The sequence below is a fragment of the Cetorhinus maximus genome, chromosome 15, assembly GCF_964194155.1.
Source record: "Cetorhinus maximus chromosome 15, sCetMax3.hap1.1, whole genome shotgun sequence".
NCBI classification, from domain to species: Eukaryota; Metazoa; Chordata; class Chondrichthyes; order Lamniformes; family Cetorhinidae; genus Cetorhinus; species Cetorhinus maximus.
In genome coordinates, this window is record NC_135893.1 from 17941966 (window position 1) to 17965494 (window position 23529).

Genomic DNA, 23529 nt, shown 5'->3' on the forward strand with positions numbered 1-23529 from the left:
ACAAAAAAAAAATACACTCTCACAAACCATCGAAGGGGCTATACAATTTTACAGGGGCAATTCTAGACCGTAAGCGCCCAGCTCAAGGTGTGGGGGGTGGTATCCGGGATCGGGGAACACGTGGTGTATGGTACAGCTGAGGGTGCGGCGAGAGGGCGCTGGGAGTTCACGGGTACAGGCTGAGCTCTCCTCTAGAATTGCCCCACGGTGTCTCAGCCCCAGGTTTTAGCTGTTCAGCGGACAGGCCAGGCGACTGTTTTTCTCTCTCTCTTGTTGTTTTGTTGATGTGTTGGTTGCTGTGTGAGGTTCCACTGCCGCGGGATGTCCTCAGTAAGCCTGTCCCGTCTCGACCTGCAGCAAACCCAGGACAGCAGAGTGCTCGCTCAGCTTCATCCTCCTCTGCGTGGACAGGCTCACATTCTTGGTCAGGTAGTCGACTGCACCTTGGGGGAGGAACGCAAAACCCAACAGGATAAACAAACGGAAACCAGGGATCAGTCTCCCCCCTTTCATTGTGAGCCCTTCCCTGTCCCATTCGACAACGCACTTGCATTTATATAGCACCGTTAGCACAATAAAATGTCCCAGGGCACTTCACAGGAGCACCATCCGACACTGAGCCATGTACCGAGGGATTAGGACAGGTGCCCAAAGCTTGGCCAGAAAGGTAGGTTTTAAGGAGAGAGAGGGAGAGGGGCAGAGGGGGAATTCTGGAGGCTAGGACCTACACTGCTGAAGGCACAGCCAAAACACTGGGGCAAAGAGGCTGAGGAACCCACAGGAAGCTAGAATTGGAGGAACGCCGAGATCTTGGAGGGCTGTGAGGCTGGAGGGGGGTTACAAAGATAGAGAGGGCTGAGGCGTGAGGTGTGAAGGCGTACGGCTTCTCTCTCTCTCAATACTTGCCCTCAGGTCCCATTCTTCATTTGTGAATGAAAAGCCATCAGGCTATCCTGCGGAGGCAACACCCATCCTGCCCTCACCACGGGTGGGGGGATACTAGATGGCGGTCAGGAGCAGCAAGTCGGCCTGACCACCTCCTTTCTCTCTGTGAACCGGGGGCAGTAAGAGCGAGTGTGGAAACCCCAGATACTGTCTCTGCTGAGATTAGCTCCCACACCACGGGCTGGGATCGAACCACATGAGGGTCGAGTCACTGGGGTGGGGGGGGCGGGGACGAAGATGCTGAAGAACAATAAAACACACACACGTGCCTCAGGAGATTGGAATTGTGGACTCATGGACAGCGAGCGCTATCCGTGCTGACCAGTCAGCGTTAATTCAGCATTAAACCTACAGTCTAGTAACAAAAATACACAACAAAACGACAAATTAAAAACTTTTCTCCTGTCCCCCCAACAAGACTCAAAGGGTTAATTTTTGGGGCTGGAATTTAGAGCTGTTTAAATTTAAAGTTTAGGAGCGTCAAGGCCTAGTCATCAGGCTTCAGGTACTGTGACACAGTCCTATATTTGGATGTGCTCTCCTGATTCATGGGGGATAATCTATGCTTTCTGTTCATTACCTCTCCATTTACTCTGCCAATAACTGTTCTGTGTGAGCTGGCACAGCAGACAATCACTCCTAATAAATAAACAACATTTTCAGCGTGGAGCTCTCGTCATCTCTCTGCCCCAAAGCGGGGAGCAGTGTTCAATGGAAAGCCTTATTACCGAGCTGTCATTTCCATTTAAATTCACTTCATGGTCTCGCACAAAAGTCTTTGATATTCCTTGGCACCAGTCTGGAGATGGGGGATTGGCTAATTAATACACTGAGCATGCTCAGTGGTCCAGTGAGCGCACACCATGGCAGGCTGATGCCTCATGGTTCCCAGCAGGCCCTTCTTCCCAAAGGGATGTTACCCCAAGACCTTTGAACGGTGGCTTGGGGAGATCTGTTGACTGGATTAAATCATTCAGAGGGCCAGCTGAGAAGGTATGCTTCAAACCACTTCATATCTTTCATGGCCAGTATGGTTATGGGGTGTCTGGGTTCAGACTGAGGCTATGGGGTGTCTGGGTTCAGACTGAGGTTATGGGGTGTCTGGGTTCAGACTGAGGTTATGGGGTGTCTGGGTTCAGACTGAGGTTATGGGGTGTCTGGGTTCAGACTGTGGGTTTGGGGTGTCTGGGTTCAGACTGAGGTTATGGGGTGTCTGGGTTTAGACTGAGGTTATGGGGTGTCTGGGTTCAGACTGAGGTTATGGGGTGTCTGGGTTCAGACTGAGGTTATGGGGTGTCTGAGTTCAGATTGAGGTTATTGGGTGTCTGGGTTCAGACTGAGGTTATGGGGTGTCTGGGTTCAGACTGAGGTTATGGGATGTCTGGGTTCAGACTGAGGTTATGGGGTGTCTGGGTTCAGACTGAGGTTATGGGGTGTCTGGGGTCAGACTGAGGTTATGGGATGTCTGGGTTCAGACTGAGGTTATGGGGTGTCTGGGTTCAGACTGAGGTTATGGGGTGTCTGGGGTCAGACTGAGGTTATGGGGTGTCTGGGTTCAGACTGAGGTTATGGGGTGTCTGGGTTCAGACCATGGTTCCTCCCTTCCATCGTTCCTCTGTCTCAGTGGTCCCAAGAATGAGCTATTCCAGGGTTACTCTTGGTAACAATAGTGAGGATGGTGTGAGATCCTGGGAGGCCTCTTACAGGCCCTGGTGTAAGACAGCAGATGACTTGAGAATGGATGTTATTTTAAAAATATTTTTGGGGAATATTGTGTTATTCTGTGATGAGGGGTGTGTGTGTGTGTGTGTGCGCGCGTGCGTGTGTGTATGTGTGTTTGTGCGTGCGTGCGCGTGTGTGTACGTGTCTACGTGTGTGTACGTGTGTGCGTGTTCGTGCGTGCGTGCATGTGTGCGCGTGTGTATGTGTGTGTGCGTGCATGTGTGTGTGCGTGTGTGCACGTGTGTGTGTGCATATGTGCATGTGTGTGTGTGCGTGTGTGTGTGAATGTGTGCGTGTGTGTGTGTGTGTGCGTGTGTGTGTGTGTGCGTGTGTGTGCATGTGTGCGTGTGCGCGTGTGTGCGCATGTGTGTGTGTGTGTGTGTGTGCATGCGCATGTGTGTGTGTGTGTGCGCGCGTGCGTGTGTGTATGTGTGTTTGTGCGTGCGTGCGCGTGTGTCTACATGTGTCGACGTGTGTGTACGTGTGTGCGTATTCGTGCATGCGTGCACGTGTGCGCGTGTGTATGTGTGTGTGCGTGCATTGTGTGCGCGCGTGTGTGTGCATATGTGCATGTGTGTGTGTGCGTGTGTGTGTGAATGTGTGCGTGTGTGTGTGTGCGTGTGTGTGTGTGTGCGCATGTGTGCGCATGTGTGTGTGTGCATGCGCATGTGTGTGTGCGTGTGTGTGTGTGCGTGTGCGTGTGTGTGTGCGTACATGTGTGTGTGTGCGCACGCGTGTGTGTGTGTGCGCACGCGTTTGTGTGTGAATGATTTAAATAAGCTGGGGAGAGGTTATTAGAAGACAGGTTGTCTGGTGGGTTTAAAACATGAAAGGATAGAAGCGTTAGGTTTGAGGTACAAGTGAGTAGGTGGGATCTAACATTTGCATTTTTAGGTAAGATGAGAATTTGTTTGAATATCCAAGGGAAGTCAGAGGTAACAAGAAGCATGTTTGCACCTTGCAGGAGTTCCATACGTAAACAGAAGAGGGTAAATTACATTTTATTGATCTGAAAGCAGGGACAAAATAGAATCATGAGGATTTTATGTTTGGAAGGATTTGAGTTTCAGAGAGGTGTGAAAACAATGGAACCTGAGATGAAAAGGGGAAAAGGATATTTTAGAGTTACTGTGGAAAGCTTAAGGTAGCTGGTAGCTGTTGAGCTGTTAGCTGTAGCTGTTAGCTAGAGCTGCTGTCTGTTAGCTGTAGCTGTTAGCTGTAGCTGTTGTCTGTAAGCTGTAGCTGTTGTCTGTAAGCTGTAGCTGTTAGCTGTAGCTGTTAGCTAGAGCTGTTTTCTGTTAGCTGTAGCTGTAAGCTGTAGCTGTTAGCTGTAGCTGTTAGCTAGAGCTGTTGTCTGTAAGCTGTAGCTGTTAGCTGTAGCTGTTAGCTAGAGCTGTTGTCTGTAAGCTGTAGCTGTTAGCTGTAGCTGTTAGCTAGAGCTGTTGTCTGTTAGCTGTAGCTGTTAGATGTAGCTGTTAGCTAGAGCTGTTGTCTGTTAGCTGCAGCTCTAGGCTGGGAGAAGGTGCAGTTTGAATCAGCCAGAAAAGTCTTGGGTTGCTAAAAACAGTCTAGTTCTGAAGTTTTGGATTTCCACAGTAGATTGGGGGGGAGTTTAGGAGGTCATGTGGTATGCCTTTATTAAAGCTGCAGTGGTTTGCCTTGGGTAATGTTACTGGATATTTAAGTTAAACATCTATAAGGGAGTGTTGCCTGGAAGGTGTTTACTTGTGGGTCTGACCAAGTAGAGAGTCTTTTTGGGGAACGTTTTGTCAGACTAATTTTAACTGTGTAACTGTAATCTTGTGTGCTTAAATTTTCTTTCATTCTTGTGAATAAAACTTTTATTTTAATTTTTTAGAATTCCAGAAGTGTTACTGGACTTCTTGCTGCTGAGATCAGAATGCTTGCTTCTCATTTCGAGGATACAAAAAAAAGAGGTGTGGCCCGAAAGCCAAGTTTCCCTCTGGGATTTGGTGTGCGCAGTAATTAACCTCAGCTATGGTCGTAACAATGGGAGTTGGAACCTCGCTGCTCTCCTGCAGCCCACAACGAGGGATGGTGCCACAGTCGAACAGCAGGGAGCGGATATTGGTGCTTCACCATAGGGGGAGAACAACCAAGGATGGACTGTTCCAGTGAGGCGTCCATGCAGAGAGTGACTGGGGAGACCCTTGGCTGCAGATCAGGTCTGCGCTGAGTTAGCAGGTTGAAGATAGTTGGTAAAAGAGCCAGGTGTGGTGTGGGGGTGGGGAGGTTTTTTATGAGATGTTATGATCTAGAATGTGTCGCCTGAACAGTTGGCAGAAGCAGATTTAACGGTAACTTTCTAAAGGATTAGTACTTGAAATAAGAAGAATTGGCCAGGCTATGGGTAAAGAGCTATGGGGTGGAACTAAATGGGTAACTCAAAGTGCCAGCTTAGGCAGAGTGGACCAAATGGCATCTTCTGTGTCATTATCAGTGGTAACTGGTGGGAGGAGGAGGCAGATAGCAAGGGTTTGGTATCTGATTGGCAGCATGTGACAAGTGGTCTTCCCCTCAGTTTTTCACCATATATATGAATGACTTGATTGAAGGGATGAAGCATTGTATATGCAGGTGACACGAAACTCAGAAGCATCATAAGTTGTGTGAATGGGTGAAGGGAGTGACAAAGGAACATAGATGGACTAAGTGAATGGGCAAAGCTCTGATAGTTGGAGTTCAAGGTGGGGAGGGGGGGTGGGCGATGTTATCTGTGGGTCTCAGAAGAGAGAAATCCAAATATTTATCAGTGGAGGAGTAGAGAGATCGGGGTGTCCGTGTGCACAAATCGCTAATCGCTGGTAGAGAGGTATAAAGATGGATCCAAATGCTTCATGGAATGTTGGCCTTTGTCTGAAGGAGCTGGGGTACAAAGTGGAGATGCTGTGCCTCAGTCACACAGAGCCTTGGTCAGAGCATATCTGCTGTGCAGTGTTCAGTTGTGATCCTTTGGAAGGATATATTGGCTTTACTGCAGGCTGGATTCACCAGGATTGAAGGGTTCAATGATGAGGACAGGTTACACAGACCTGGCTTATATTCCCTTGTGTTTACAGGGTTGAAGGGCGAACCAATCAAAATGTTCACAATGATAAAAGGGTTTGACAAGGGAGACAGGAGAGAAACTATTTCCCCTGTTGGGGAAATACAGAGCATAGGGGGCACAATCTTAACATTCCGGACTGAAGTTTTTCTCATAAAGTGTAGAGGAAATCTGGAATTCTCTCCTTTGGAAGGCAGTGGATCCCTGGGGGCTCAATAGAAATTTTCACGGCACAAATGGAGAAATCTTTTTGGATAAAGATATCAAGGGATATGGAACAGGGGCAGGTAAATGAGCCTCAGGTGCAGATCAGCCATGATCTAGTTGAATGGAGGAGAGGCTGGAGGGGCTGAATGGTCTTCTGTCGATATGCTTTCTGCTCCTGGACCACTGACTCTTACTGGGAAGTGGTGTGTGCAGATATTGGTTGAGGGCAGAAATTGGACTGAACTGTGATGCCCCCAGAGTTAAATATACCCACAGCCAGTCAAGTGTAGCTTTCCTGATTGGAGACGTTTTAACTGTGTTACTCTAATGGTGTTTAGAATAAGACAAAGCATAAAATCAGGCCTGACACTTGAAGATTGACCTGTTAGATGAGGGGCTGGTGCCTGTGAAGTGTGCAGCCAGCAGCTTGAGGGGAGAGGGAGGGAACTGAATCCATCGGGAAGAGGTTACAGGCTTCAGCACGGCCTCAGGTTCCCAATAAATCGACAAGAGCTTTTTTCCTGGAGGGTGGGATAGGGGGATGTGAGTGTGGTGCTGTGGGCTCTGGGACAATCTCCAGCCTGATCCCGCTGTGTGCGTGTGTGTGCGTGTGCATGTGCGTGTGTGTGTGTGTGCATGTGTTCATGTGCGTGTGTGCATGTGTGCGTGTGTGTGTGCGTGTGCATGTGCGCGCGTGTGTGTGCATGTGTGCATGTGCGTGTGTGCATGTGTGCGTGTGTGTGTGTGTGCATGTGCGTGTGCGTGCATGTGTGCGTGTGCATGTGCGTGTGCGTGTGTGTGCGTGTGTGTGCGTGTGTGTGTGCATGTGCGTGTACCATGTGGGTGTGCATGTGCGTGTGTGTGCATGTGCGTGTGCCGTGTGTGTGCATGTGCGTGTGCCGTGTGTGTGTGTGCGTGTGTGTGCATGCACGCAGAGAGACCTGGGGGGTGTACGTACACAGATCTTTGAAGGTGGAAGGCCAAATTGATACAACTCTTATTAAGGGAAAGAGGGTCTTGGGTTTTATAAATAGGGCCATAGAGTACAAAAGAAAAGAAGTTACTAAACTTCTATAAAATGCTGCCTAGGCCCCCGCTGGAATATTGTGGGTATCGCCAGCTCTGGGCACCTGGTTTAGGATGGATGTGGAGGGCTTTGAGAAGGCGCAGAGGAGATTTACAGAACAGTATAAGAGATGAGAGACTTCCAGTTATGTGAAGTGACTGGAGAAGCTGCTCTCTTTACAGTGGAGAAGGGTCAAGGTCAGGTTTAATTATGAAGGATTTTAGAGTGAATAATGGGAAAGTGGGAGGAGGGTGGGTACCAGAGGACCCAAGTTTAAAGTGATTGGCAAAGCTATCACGGGGGGGATGAGGAAGATTTTTTGCCCAGTGTGGAATGCTCTGCCAGAAAGCAGATTCAATAATACACTTTGGACAAACACTGGAAGGGGAGAGGTTTCAGGGCCACAGTGAAAAGGGAGAGGAGTGACAATGATTGGACAGCTTTTTCACAGAGCCAGCTCAGCTGCAATGGGCAGAATGGCAGCCTCCAGGCTGTGTGATTCTGTTGCTGCGTCTGAACCAAGCCAGGAAATGAGCTGGGATGTATTCAGGCCGCGCACACAGGGTGTGACTGACACCTTGCTCCGGGCCACTCGTTATTGGCAATATACGATAGCAGTACTTATTCGAGATTTATATCAACTACACATGTCCGTCCACATCCAGAGGCAAGTGTAGGGAGGTCAGAGGTTGCTACACGCACTTGGTGAAAGGGAAAGCTGCTATTGATTCGGCCCAGCTTCTGCAGAAGCTTTCAATTTAACGGCAGAAGCTAAAGACATTAAGGAGCGGCTGCAGAGAGAGCGTGGAAAATGCGGGCTGGGGTCAGAAAGGACAGTGGAAGGGCAGGACAGCAAGGCTAGGGAGGGAGAGGGGGGGAGGAAGAACCTCTGAACCCATTCAGTACCAGCAGCAAGACGTGATGAGGTTAACATCCGAGCAGAAAACACCCATTGCTCAATGCCAACCATGTCTGGGCCACCGTTTCACCTTGGTCATTGGAATGATCACATTCCCGGGGAACATGTCTGCTCTGGGAACTTTAGAACAAACACACACTCTTGGAGCTTTACTGAAACATCAGCATTCAACTGGACACAGCTCTGCACCAGCAACTCTCCCTCAAATACAGACAAACTGAAAACAAACCAGCAACTCTCTCCCTCAAATACAGACACACTGAAAACAGAACAGCAACTCTCCCCCTCAAATACAGACACACTGAAAACAAACCAGCAACTCTCCCCCTCAAATTCAGACACACTGAAAACAGACCAGCAACTCTCTCCCTCAAATACAGACACACTGAAACAAACCAGCAACTCTCTCCCTCAAATGCAGACACACTGAAAACAAACCAGCAACTCTCTCCCTCAAATACAGACGCAGTGAAAACAAACCAGCAACTCTCTCCCTCAAATACAGACACACTGAAAACAGACCAGCAACTCTCTCCCTCAAATACTGACACACTGAAAACAGACCAGCAACTCTCTCCCTCAAATACAGACACACTGAAAACAAACCAGCAACTCTCTCCCTCAAATACAGACACACTGAAAACAAACCAGCAACTCTCTCCCTCAAATACAGACACAGTGAAAACAGAACAGCAACTCTCTCCCTCAAATACAGACACACTGAAAACAGACCAGCAACTCTCCCTCAAATACAGGCACACTGAAAACAGACCAGCAACTCTCTCCCTCAAATACAGACACACTGAAAACAGACCAGCAACTCTCTGCCTCAAATACAGACACACTGAAACAAACCAGCAACTCTCTCCCTCAAATACAGACACACTGAAAACAGAACAGCAACTCTCTCCCTCAAATACAGACACACTGAAAACAGACCAGCAACTCTCTCCCTCAAATACAGACACACTGAAAACAAACCAGCAACTCTCTCCCTCAAATACAGACACACTGAAAACAAACCAGCAACTCTCTCCCTCAAATACAGACACACTGAAAACAGAACAGCAACTCTCTCCCTCAAATACAGACACACTGAAAACAGACCAGCAACTCTCCCTCAAATACAGGCACACTGAAAACAGACCAGCAACTCTCTCCCTCAAATACAGACACACTGAAAACAGACCAGCAACTCTCTGCCTCAAATACAGACACACTGAAACAAACCAGCAACTCTCTCCCTCAAATACAGACACACTGAAAACAGAACAGCAACTCTCTCCCTCAAATACAGACACACTGAAAACAGACCAGCAACTCTCTCCCTCAAATACAGACACACTGAAACAAACCAGCAACTCTCTCCCTCAAATACAGACACACTGAAAACAAACCAGCAACTCTCTCCCTCAAATACAGACACACTGAAAACAGACCAGCAACTCTCCCTCAAATACAGACACACTGAAAACAGACCAGCAACTCTCTCCCTCAAATACAGACACACTGAAAACAGACCAGCAACTCTCTCCCTCAAATACAGACACACTGAAAACAGAGCAGCAAGTCTCTCCCTCAAATACAGACACACTGAAAACAAACCAGCAACTCTCTCACAAATACAGACACACTGAAAACAGACCAGCAACTCTCTCCCTCAAATACAGACACACTGAAAACACACCGGCAACTCTCTCCCTCAAACACAGACACACTGAAAACAAACCGGCAACTCTCCCCCTCAAATACAGACACACTGAAAACAGACCGGCAACTCTCTCCCTCAAATACAGACACACTGAAAACAAACCGGCAACTGTCTCCCTCAAATACAGACACACTGAAAACAGACCAGCAACTCTCTCCCTCAAATACAGACACACTGAAAACAGACCAGCAACTCTCCCCCTCAAATACAGACACACTGAAAAGAGACCAGCAACTCTCTCCCTCAAATACAGACACGCTGAAAACAGACCAGCAACTCTCTCCCTCAAATACAGACACACTGAAAACAGACCAGCAACTCTCTCCCTCAAATACAGACACACTGAAACAAACCAGCAACTCTCTCCCTCAAATACAGACACACTGAAAACAGACCAGCAACTCTCTCCCTCAAATACAGACACACTGAAAACAGACCAGCAACTCTCTCCCTCAAATACAGACACACTAAAGACAGACCAGCAACTCTCTCCCTCAAATAAAGACACACTGAAAATGAACCCGCAACTCTCTCCCTCAAATACAGACACAATGAAAACAGACCAGCAACTCTCTCCCTCAAATACAGACACACTGAAAACAGACCAGCAACTCTCTCCCTCAAATACGGACACACTGAAAACAGACCAGCAACTCTCCCCCTGAAATACAGACACACTGAAAACAGAACAGCAACTCTCCCCCTCAAATACAGACACACTGAAAACAAACCAGCAACTCTCCCCCTCAAATTCAGACACACTGAAAACAGACCAGCAAATCTCTCCCTCAAATACAGACACACTGAAACAAACCAGCAACTCTCTCCCTCAAATGCAGACACACTGAAAACAAACCAGCAACTCTCTCCCTCAAATACAGACACACTGAAAACAAACCAGCAACTCTCTCCCTCAAATACAGACACACTGAAAACAAACCAGCAACTCTCTCCCTCAAATACAGACACACTGAAAACAGACCAGCAACTCTCTCCCTCAAATACAGACACACTGAAAACAAACCAGCAACTCTCTCCCTCAAATACAGACACACTGAAAACAAACCAGCAACTCTCTCCCTCAAATACAGACACAGTGAAAACAGACCAGCAACTCTCTCCCTCAAATACAGACACACTGAAAACAAACCAGCAACTCTCTCCCTCAAATACAGACACACTGAAAACAGACCAGCAACTCTCTCCCTCAAATACAGACACACTGAAAACAAACCAGCAACTCTCTCCCTCAAATACAGACACACTGAAAACAGAACAGCAACTCTCTCCCTCAAATACAGACACACTGAAAACAAACCAGCAACTCTCTCACAAATACAGACACACTGAAAACAGACCAGCAACTCTCTCCCTCAAATACAGACACACTGAAAACACACCGGCAACTCTCTCCCTCAAACACAGACACACTGAAAACAAACCGGCAACTCTCCCCCTCAAATACAGACACACTGAAAACAGACCGGCAACTCTCTCCCTCAAATACAGACACACTGAAAACAAACCGGCAACTGTCTCCCTCAAATACAGACACACTGAAAACAGACCAGCAACTCTCTCCCTCAAATACAGACACACTGAAAACAGACCAGCAACTCTCCCCCTCAAATACAGACACACTGAAAAGAGACCAGCAACTCTCTCCCTCAAATACAGACACGCTGAAAACAGACCAGCAACTCTCTCCCTCAAATACAGACACACTGAAAACAGACCAGCAACTCTCTCCCTCAAATACAGACACACTGAAACAAACCAGCAACTCTCTCCCTCAAATACAGACACACTGAAAACAGACCAGCAACTCTCTCCCTCAAATACAGACACACTGAAAACAGACCAGCAACTCTCTCCCTCAAATACAGACACACTAAAGACAGACCAGCAACTCTCTCCCTCAAATAAAGACACACTGAAAATGAACCCGCAACTCTCTCCCTCAAATACAGACACAATGAAAACAGACCAGCAACTCTCTCCCTCAAATACAGACACACTGAAAACAGACCAGCAACTCTCTCCCTCAAATACGGACACACTGAAAACAGACCAGCAACTCTCCCCCTCAAATACAGACACACTGAAAACAGACCAGCAACTCTCTCCCTCAAATACAGACACACTGAAAACAGAACAGCAACTCTCTCCCACAAATACAGACACACTGAAAACAAACAAGCAACTCTCCCCCTCAAATACAGACACACTGAAAACGAACCCGCAACTCTCTCCCTCAAATACAGACACACTGAAAACAGACCAGCAACTCTCCCCCTCAAATACAGACACACTGAAAACAGACCAGCAACTCTCTCCCTCAAATACAGACACACTGAAAACAGACCAGCAACTCTCTCCCTCAAATACAGACACACTGAAAACAGACCAGCAACTCTCTCCCTCAATTACAGACACACTGAAAACAGACCAGCAACTCTCTCCCTCAAATACTGACACACTGAAAAGAGACCAGCAACTCTCTCCCTCAAATACAGACACATTGAAAACAGACCAGCAACTCTCTCCCTCAAATACAGACACACTAAAAACAGACCAGCAACTCTCTCCCTCAAATACAGACACGCTGAAAACAGACCAGCAACTCTCTCCCTCAAATACAGACACACTGAAAACAAACCAGCAACTCTCTCCCTCAAATACAGACACACTGAAAACAAACCAGCAACTCTCCCCCTCAAATACAGACACACTGAAAACAGACCAGCAACTCTCTCCCTCAAATACAGACACACTAAAAACAGACCAGCAACTCTCTCCCTCAAATACAGACACACTGAAAACAGACCAGCAACTCTCCCCCTCAAATACAGACACACTGAAAACAGACCAGCAACTCTCTCCCTCAAATACAGACACACTGAAAACAAACCAGCAACTCTCCCCCTCAAATACAGACACACTGAAAAGAGACCAGCGACTCTCTCCCTCAAATACAGACACACTAAAAACAGACCAGCAACTCTCTCCCTCAAATACAGACACACTGAAAACAGACCAGCAACTCTCTCCCTCAAATACAGACACACTGAAAACAGACCAGCAACTCTCTCCCTCAAATACAGACACACTGAAAACAGACCAGCAACTCGCTCCCTCAAATACAGACACACTGAAAACAGACCAGCAACTCTCTCCCTCAAATACTGACACACTGAAAAGAGACCAGCAACTCTCTCCCTGAATTACAGACACACTGAAAACAGACCAGCAACTCTCTCCCTCAAATACAGACTCACTGAAAACAGACCAGCAACTCTCTCCCTCAAATACAGACACACTGAAAACAGACCAGCAACTCTCTCCCTCAAATACAGACACACTGAAAACAGACCAGCAACTCTCTCCCTCAAATACAGACACACTGAAAACAGAACAGCAACTCTCTCCCTCAAATACAGACACACTGAAAACAGACCAGCAACTCTCTCCCTCAAATACAGACACACTGAAAACAGAACAGCAACTCTCTCCCTCAAATACAGACACACTGAAAACAGACCAGCAACTCTCTCCCTCAAATACAGACACACTGAAAACAGAACAGCAACTCTCTCCCTCAAATACAGACACACTGAAAACAGACCAGCAACTCTCTCCCTCAAATACAGACACACTGAAAACAGAACAGCAACTCTCTCCCTCAAATACAGACACACTGAAAACAGAACAGCAACTCTCTCCCTCAAATACAGACACACTGAAAACAAACCAGCAACTCTCTCCCTCAAATACAGACACACTTAAACAAACCAGCAACTCTCTCCCTCAAATACAGACACACTGAAAACAGACCAGCAACTCTCTCCCTCAAATACAGACACACTGAAAACAGACCAGCAACTCTCTCCCTCAAATACAGACACACTGAAAACAGAACAGCAACTCTCTCCCTCAAATACAGACACACTGAAAACAAACCAGCAACTGTCTCCCTCAAATACAGACACACTGAAAACAGACCAGCAACTCACTCCCTCAAATACAGACACACTGAAAACAGACCAGCAACTCTCCCCCTCAAATACAGACACACTGAAAACAGACCAGCAACTCTCTCCCTCAAATACAGACACACTGAAAACAAACCAGCAACTCTCCCCCTCAAATACAGACACACTGAAAAGAGACCAGCAACTCTCTCCCTCAAATACAGACACACTAAAAACAGACCAGCAACTCTCTCCCTCAAATACAGACACACTGAAAACAGACCAGCAACTCTCTCCCTCAAATACAGACACACTGAAAACAGACCAGCAACTCTCTCCCTCAAATACAGACACACTGAAAACAGACCAGCAACTCGCTCCCTCAAATACAGACACACTGAAAACAGACCAGCAACTCTCTCCCTCAAATACTGACACACTGAAAAGAGACCAGCAACTCTCTCCCTGAATTACAGACACACTGAAAACAAACCAGCAACTCTCCCCCTCAAATACAGACACACTGAAAACAGACCAGCAACTCTCTCCCTCAAATACAGACACACTAAAAACAGACCAGCAACTCTCTCCCTCAAATACAGACACACTGAAAACAAACCAGCAACTCTCCCCCTCAAATACAGACACACTGAAAAGAGACCAGCAACTCTCTCCCTCAAATACAGACACACTGAAAACAGACCAGCAACTCTCTCCCTCAAATACAGACACACTGAAAACAGACCAGCAACTCTCTCCCTCAAATACAGACACACTGAAAACAGACCAGCAACTCTCTGCCTCAAATACAGACACACTGAAAACAGACCAGCAACTCGCTCCCTCAAATACAGACACACTGAAAACAGACCAGCAACTCTCTCCCTCAAATACAGACACACTGAAAACAAACCAGTAACTCTCTCCCTCAAATACAGACACACTGAAAACAAACCAGCAACTCTCCCCCTCAAATACAGACACACTGAAAAGAGACCAGCAACTCTCTCCCTCAAATACAGACACACTGAAAACAGACCAGCAACTCTCTCCCTCAAATACTGACACACTGAAAAGAGACCAGCAACTCTCTCCCTGAATTACAGACACACTGAAAACAGACCAGCAACTCTCTCCCTCAAATACAGACTCACTGAAAACAGACCAGCAACTCTCTCCCTCAAATACAGACTCACTGAAAACAGACCAGCAACTCTTTCCCTCAAATACAGACACACTGAAAACAGACCAGCAACTCTCTCCCTCAAATACAGACACACTGAAAACAGAACAGCAACTCTGTCCCTCAAATACAGACACACTGAAAACAAACCAGCAACTCTCTCCCTCAAATACAGACACACTGAAAACAGAACAGCAACTCTCTCCCTCAAATACAGACACACTGAAAACAAACCAGCAACTCTCTCCCTCAAATACAGACACACTGAAACAAACCAGCAACTCTCTCCCTCAAATACAGACACACTGAAAACAGACCAGCAACTCTCTCCCTCAAATACAGACACACTGAAAACAGACCAGCAACTCTCTCCCTCAAATACAGACACACTGAAAACAGAACAGCAACTCTCTCCCTCAAATACAGACACACTGAAAACAAACCAGCAACTGTCTCCCTCAAATACAGACACACTGAAAACAGACCAGCAACTCACTCCCTCAAATACAGACACAATGAAAACAGACCAGCAACTCTCTCCCTGAAATACAGACACACTGAAAACAAACCAGCAACTTTCTCCCTCAAATACAGACACACTGAAAGCAAACCAGCAACTCTCCCCCTCAAATACAGACACACTGAAAACAGACCAGCAACTCTCTCCCTCAAATACAGACACACTAATAACAGACCAGCAACTCTGTCCCTCAAATACAGACACACTGAAAACAGACCAGCAACTCTCCCCCTCAAATACAGACACACTGAAAACAGACCAGCAACTCTCTCCCTCAAATACAGACACACTGAAAACAAACCAGCAACTCTCCCCCTCAAATACAGACACACTGAAAAGAGACCAGCAACTCTCTCCCTCAAATACAGACACACTAAAAACAGACCAGCAACTCTCTCCCTCAAATACAGACACACTGAAAACAGACCAGCAACTCTCTCCCTCAAATACAGACACACTGAAAACAGACCAGCAACTCTCTCCCTCAAATACAGACACACTGAAAACAGACCAGCAACTCGCTCCCTCAAATACAGACACACTGAAAACAGACCAGCAACTCTCTCCCTCAAATACAGACACACTGAAAACAGACCAGCAACTCTCTCCCTCAAATACAGACACACTGAAAACAGACCAGCAACTCGCTCCCTCAAATACAGACACACTGAAAACAGACCAGCAACTCTCTCCCTCAAATACTGACACACTGAAAAGAGACCAGCAACTCTCTCCCTGAATTACAGACACACTGAAAACAGACCAGCAACTCTCTCCCTCAAATACAGACTCACTGAAAACAGACCAGCAACTCTCTCCCTCAAATACAGACACACTGAAAACAGACCAGCAACTCTCTCCCTCAAATACAGACACACTGAAAACAAACCAGCAACTCTCTCCCTCAAATACAGACACACTGAAAACAGACCAGCAACTCTCTCCCTCAAATACAGACACACTGAAAACAGAACAGCAAGTCTCTCCCTCAAATACAGACACACTGAAAACAAACCAGCAACTCTCTCCCTCAAATACAGACACACTGAAAACAGAACAGCAACTCTCTCCCTCAAATACAGACACACTGAAAACAAACCAGCAACTCTCTCCCTCAAATACAGACACACTGAAAACAGAACAGCAACTCTCCCCCTCAAATACAGACACACTGAAAACAGACCAGCAACTCTCTCCCTCAAATACAGACACACTGAAAACAAACCAGCAACTCTCTCCCTCAAATACAGACACACTGAAAACAAACCAGCAACTCTCTCCCTCAAATACAGACACACTGAAAACAGACCAGCAACTCTCTCCCTCAAATACAGACACACTGAAAACAGAACAGCAACTCTCTCCCTCAAATACAGACACACTGAAAACAAACCAGCAACTGTCTCCCTCAAATACAGACACACTGATAACAGAACAGCAACTCTCTCCCTCAAATACAGACACACTGAAAACAGACCAGCAACTCTCCCCGTCAAATACAGACACACTGAAAACAAACCAGCAACTCTCCCCCTCAAATACAGACACACTGAAAAGAGACCAGCAACTCTCTCCCTCAAATACAGACACACTGAAAACAGACCAGCAACTCTCTCCCTCAATTACAGACACACTGAAAACAGACCAGCAGCTCTCTCCCTCAATTACAGACACACTGAAAACAGACCAGCAACTCTCTCTCTCAAATACAGACACACTGAAACAAACCAGCAACTCTCTCCCTCAAATACAGACACACTGAAACAAACCAGCAACTCTCTCCCTCAAATACAGACACACTGAAAACAGAGCAGCAACTCTCTCCCTCAAATACAGACACACTGAAAACAGAACAGCAACTCTCCCCCTCAAATACAGACACACTGAAAACAGAACAGCAACTCTCTCCCTCAAATACAGACACACTGAAAACAGACCAGCAACTCTCTCCCTCAAATACAGACACACTGAATACAAACCTGCTTTCCAAGTGTCCTCACTCGAATATTATAATACATCAATATTAATACTCGAATATAACACACACACCTCACTGCAACACTCTGATATAACACACACCCCTCACTGTAACACTCTGATATAACACACACCCCTCACTGTAACACTCTTATATAACACACACCCCTCACTGTAACATTCTGATATAACACACACCCCTCACTGTAACACTCTGATATAACACACACCCCTCACTGTAACACTCTGATATAACACACACCCCACACTGTAACACTCTGATATAACACACACCCCTCACTGTAACACTTCAATATAAGAGACACCCCTCACTGTAACATTTTGATCTAACACACACCCCTCACTGTCACACTCTGATATAACACACACTCCTCACTTTAACACTCTGATATAACACTAACATCTCACTGTAACAACCTGACATAACACACACCCCTCACTGTAACAACCTGCCATAACACACACCCCTCACTGTAACACCCTGGTATAACACACATCCCTCAGTGTAACACTCTGATATAAGACACACACTTCACTGTAACACTCGGATATAACACACACCCCTCACTGTAACACTCTGATTTAACACTAACATCTCACTGTAACAACCTTACATAACTCACTCCCCTCATTGTAAGACTCTGATATAACACACACCACTCAGTGTAACATTCTGATATAAAACAAACCGCTCACTGTAACACTCTTATATCACAATCACCCCTCACTGGAACATTCTGATAGAACACACACCCCTCACCTTAACACTCTGATATAAAGCACACCCCTCTCTGTAACAATCTGATATAACACACATCCCTCACTGTAACACTCTGATATAAAGCACACCCCTCTCGTTAACAGTCTGATATAACACACACCCCTCACTGTAAAACTCAGATATAAAACACTCTCCTTACTGTAACACTCTGATATAACACACACTCCTCACTTTCACACAATGATATTACACACACACCTCACTGTAACAATCTGATATAACACTACCACCTCACTGTAACAGCCTGACACAACACACACTCCTCACTGTAACACCCTAATATAACACTCACCCTTTACTGGAACACTCTGTTATGAAACACACCCGTAACTGTAACACTCTCATATAATGCACACACCTCACAGTAACACTCTGATAAAATGCACACCACTCTCTGGAACACCCTGATATAACACTCATCCTTCAATGTAACATTTGGATATAAGATACAACCCTTAATGTAGCAATCTAATATACGACACATCCTTCACTGTATCACTCTGGTATAAGATGCACCCCTCACTGCAATGATCCGATATAACACACAGCCCTCACTGTAACACTCTGATATAACACACACCCCTCACTCTAACATTCTGACATAACACACAACCCTCACTGTAACACATTGATATAACACACACCCCTCACTGTAACTCTCTAATATAACACACACCCCTCACTGTAACACTCTGATATAACACACACCCCTCACTGTAACACTCTGATATAACACACACCCCTCACTGTAACACTCTGATATAACACACACCCCTCACTGTAACACTCTGATATAACACACACCCCTCACTGAAACACTCTGATATAACTCTCACCTCTCACTGTGACATTCTGATATAAGAAACAGCCCTCACTGTAGAGTCTGATATCACACTCACCCCTCAATGTAACATTCTGACATAAGATACAACCCTCACTGTAGCACTCTAATATAGGACACACCCCTCACTGTATCAGTCTGATATAAGTCACATCCCTCACTACAATAATCTGATAAAACACACACCCCTCACTGTAGCACTCGGATATAACACACACCCCTCATTGTAATAATCTGTTAAAACACACACCCCTCACACTCACCCCTCAGTGTAACATTCTGATATAAGATACAACCCTCAATGTAGCACTCATACAACAAACACCCCTCACGGTAACAACCTGATATAACACACACACCTCACTGGAACATTCCGATATAACACTCACCCCTCACTGTAACATTCTCATATAACACACACCCCTCACTGGAACACTCAGATATAATACTCATCACTGTAATGCTCTGATATCACACACGCCCCTTACTGTAACACTGATATAACACACATGCCTCACTGTAAACTCCGATATAAGATTCACACCACACTGCAATACTCTGACATAACACACACCCCTCAATGTAACCCCCCGAAATAAAACACATCCCTCCCTCTTACATTCTCATATAACACACGCCACTCACTGTAACACTCTGATATAAGACACAGCCCTCACTTTAACACTCTGATATAACACACATTCCCCACTGTAACACTCTGATATAACCCACACCCCTCACTGTAACACCAGATATAACACTCACCCCTCACTGTAACACTCTGACATAACACTCACCCCTCACTGTAACACTCTGATATAACCCACACCCCTCACTGTAACACTCTGATATAACACACAGCCCTCACTGTAACACTCTGATATAACCCACACCCCTCACTGTAACACTCTGACATAACACTCACCCCTCACTGTAACATTCTGATAAAACACACACCCCTCACTGTAACACTCTGATACAACAGGCATCCCTCACTGGAACATTGTGATATAACACACCTCACTCACTGTAAAAATCTGATATAAGTCATACACCTCACTGTAACAGTCTGATATAAGATTCACCCCATACTGCAATACTGTGCCATAACACACACACTTCAATGTAACACTCTGACATAACACACACCCCTCACTGTAACACTGATATAACCCACACCCCTCATTGTAACACCCTGATATAACACACATCCGTCAATGTAATACTCTGATGTAACAGAAACCACTCACTGTAACACTCTGACATAAGCCACACCCCTCACTTTAACACTCACCAATCAGCGGAACACTCCGATACAACACACAATCCGCACCCTTACTGGAACAGTCCGTTATAACTCACACTCCTCTTTGTAACATTCTGATGTAACACTTACCCCTCACTGTCACATTCTGATATAAATACACACCTGACAGTGTAACACTCTGATATAACACTCACCACTCACTGTAACACTCTGATATAACACACACCCCTCACTGTAACACTCTGATATAACACACACCCCTCAATGTAACACTCTGATATAACACACACCCCTCACTGTAACACTCTGATATAAGTGACATCCCTCACTGGAACACTGTAAAATAACACACCACACTCACTGTAACAATCTGATATAAGTCACACACCTCACTGTAACATGCTGATATATAACACACCCCTCATTGTAATACCAATATATAACACACACCCTTAATTTCACACAATGATATGACACCCTGTTATAACACTCACCCCTTACTGGAACACTCCGACATAACACTCATCACTCACTGTAACAGTCTGATATAACACAGACCCCTCCCGGGAACTCAGATATACAACACACCCCTCACTGTAACACTCTGATATAACCCACACCCCTCACTGTAACACTCTGATATAACTCACACCCCTCATTGTAACACTCTGATATAACTCACACCCCGCACTGTAACACTCTGATATAACACACATTCCCCACTCTAACACTCTGATATAACACACACCCCTCACTGTAACACTCTGATATAACACACACCCCACACTGTAACACTCTGATATAACACACACCCCTCACTGTAACACTCTGATATAACACTCACCCCTCACTGTAACACTCTGATATAACACACACCCCTCACTGTAACACTCTGATATAACCCACACCCCACACTGTAACACTCTGATATAACACACATTCCCCACTCTAACACTCTGATATAAGACACACCCCTCATTGTAGCACTCTGGTATAAGACTCACTCCTTTTTAAACACTCTGATATAACAGACACCCCTCACTGGAACAATGTGATATAAGTCATACCCCTCATTGTAACACTCCGATATAACAAACACTCCTCCCTGTAACACTCTGATATAACACACACTACAAACTGTAACACTCTGATATATCACCCATCCTTCAACGTAACACCCTGAGATAACACACTGCCCTCACTGTAACACCCTGATATAACACATACCCATCACTGTAACAACCTGATGTAACACACACCCCTCACTGTAACACTCTGATATAACAGACACCCCTCACTGTAACACGCTGATATAACACACACCCCTCAATTTAACACCCTGATATAATATTCACCCTTCACAGTCACACTCTGAAACAACACACAGCCCTCACTGTAACACTCTGATATAAGATACTCCCCTCACTGCACCACACTGATAAAATACTCATTCTTCACTGTAATACTCTGAAATAACTCACACCCCTCACTGTGAGATGCTGATTTAACACAAATCCCTCAATGTAACACCCTGATATAACCCACACCCCTCACTGTAACACTCTGATATAACACGCACCGCTCGCTGTAATACTCTGATATAACACACACCCCTCACTGTAACGCTCCGATATAACAAACACCCCTCACTGTAACACACTGATTTAACCCACATCCCTCACTGTAACACTCTGATATAACCCACACCCCTCACTGTAACACTCTGATATAACACGCACCCCTCACTGTAACACACTGATAAAACACACACCCCTCACTGTAACACTCTGATATAACACACACCCCTCACTGTAACACTCTGATATAACACACACCCCTCACTGTAACAGTCTGATATAACACACACCCCTCACTGTAACACTCTGATATAACACACACCCCTCACTGTAACACCCTGATATAACACATACCCCTCACTGTAACATTCTGATATAATGAACACCCCTCACTGTAACACTCTGATATAACACACACCCCTCACTGTAACACCCTGATATAACACACACCCCTCACTGTAACACCCTGATATAACACACACCGCTCACTGTAACGCTCTGATATAGCACACACCCCTCACTGTAACGCTCTGATATAACTGACACCCCTCACTGTAACACTCTGATATAACACACACCCCTCACTGTAACACCCTGATATAACACACACCCCTCACTGTAACGCTCTGATATAACTGACACCCCTCAGTGGCAAACCGTGATATAACAGACATGACTCAATGTAACAATATAAGTCACGCAGCTCACAGAGCAGCCTGATATAACACTCACTATTCACTGTAACACGCTGATATAAGATGCACCCCACACTGCAATACTCTGATATAACACACACCACTCACTCAAACACCCTGATATAACACACACCGCTTGCTGTAATACTCTGATATAACACACACCCCTCACTGTAACGCTCTGATATAAGATGCACCCCACACTGCAATACTCTGATATAACACACAACCCACACTGCAATACTCTGATATAACACACACCCCTCACTGTAACACTCTGATATAACACACAACCCTCACTGTAACACTCTGATATAACCCACACCCCGCACTGTAACACTCTGATATAACACACACCCCTCACTGTAACACTCTGATATAACACACACCCCTCACTGTAACACTCTGATATAACACACACCCCGCACTGTAACACTCTGATATAACACACACCCCTCACTGTAACACTCTGATATAACACACAATGCTCACTGTAACACTCTGATATAACCCACACCCATCACTGTAACACTCTGATATAACCCACACCCATCACTGTAACACTCTGATATAACCCACACCCCTCACTCAAACACACTGATATAACACACACCCCTCACTCAAACACACTGATATAACACACACCCCTCACTGTAACACTCTGATATAACACACACCCCTCACTCAAACACACTGATATAACCCACACCCCTCACTGTAACACTCTGATATAACACACACCCCTCACTCAAACACACTGATATAACACACACCCCTCACTGTAACACTCTGATATAACACACACCCCTCACTGTAACACTCTGAAATAACACACACCCCTCACTCAAACACACTGATATAACACACACCCCTCACTGTAACACTCTGATATAACACACACCCCTCACTCAAACACACTGATATAACACACACCCCTCACTGTAACACTCTGATATAACACACACCCCTCACTCAAACACACTGATATAACACACACCCCTCACTGTAACACTCTGATATAACACACACCCCTCACTCAAACACACTGATATAACACAC

At 45.7% G+C, this 23529-nt stretch overlaps 1 protein-coding gene across 1 annotated transcript in view; it reads right to left on the reverse strand.

The window, feature by feature from the left end:
• Positions 1 to 268: 268 nt before the first annotated feature.
• Positions 269 to 23529, reverse strand: part of LOC144691139 (paired box protein Pax-7-like) — a 42038-nt gene continuing 18777 nt past the window's right edge. Inside the window, exon 3 of the mRNA XM_078559207.1 lies at positions 269 to 443. Within this exon, the coding sequence (XP_078415333.1) occupies positions 328 to 443 (116 nt within the window). The 3' untranslated portion in view covers positions 269 to 327. The remainder of the gene's footprint in view (positions 444 to 23529) is intronic.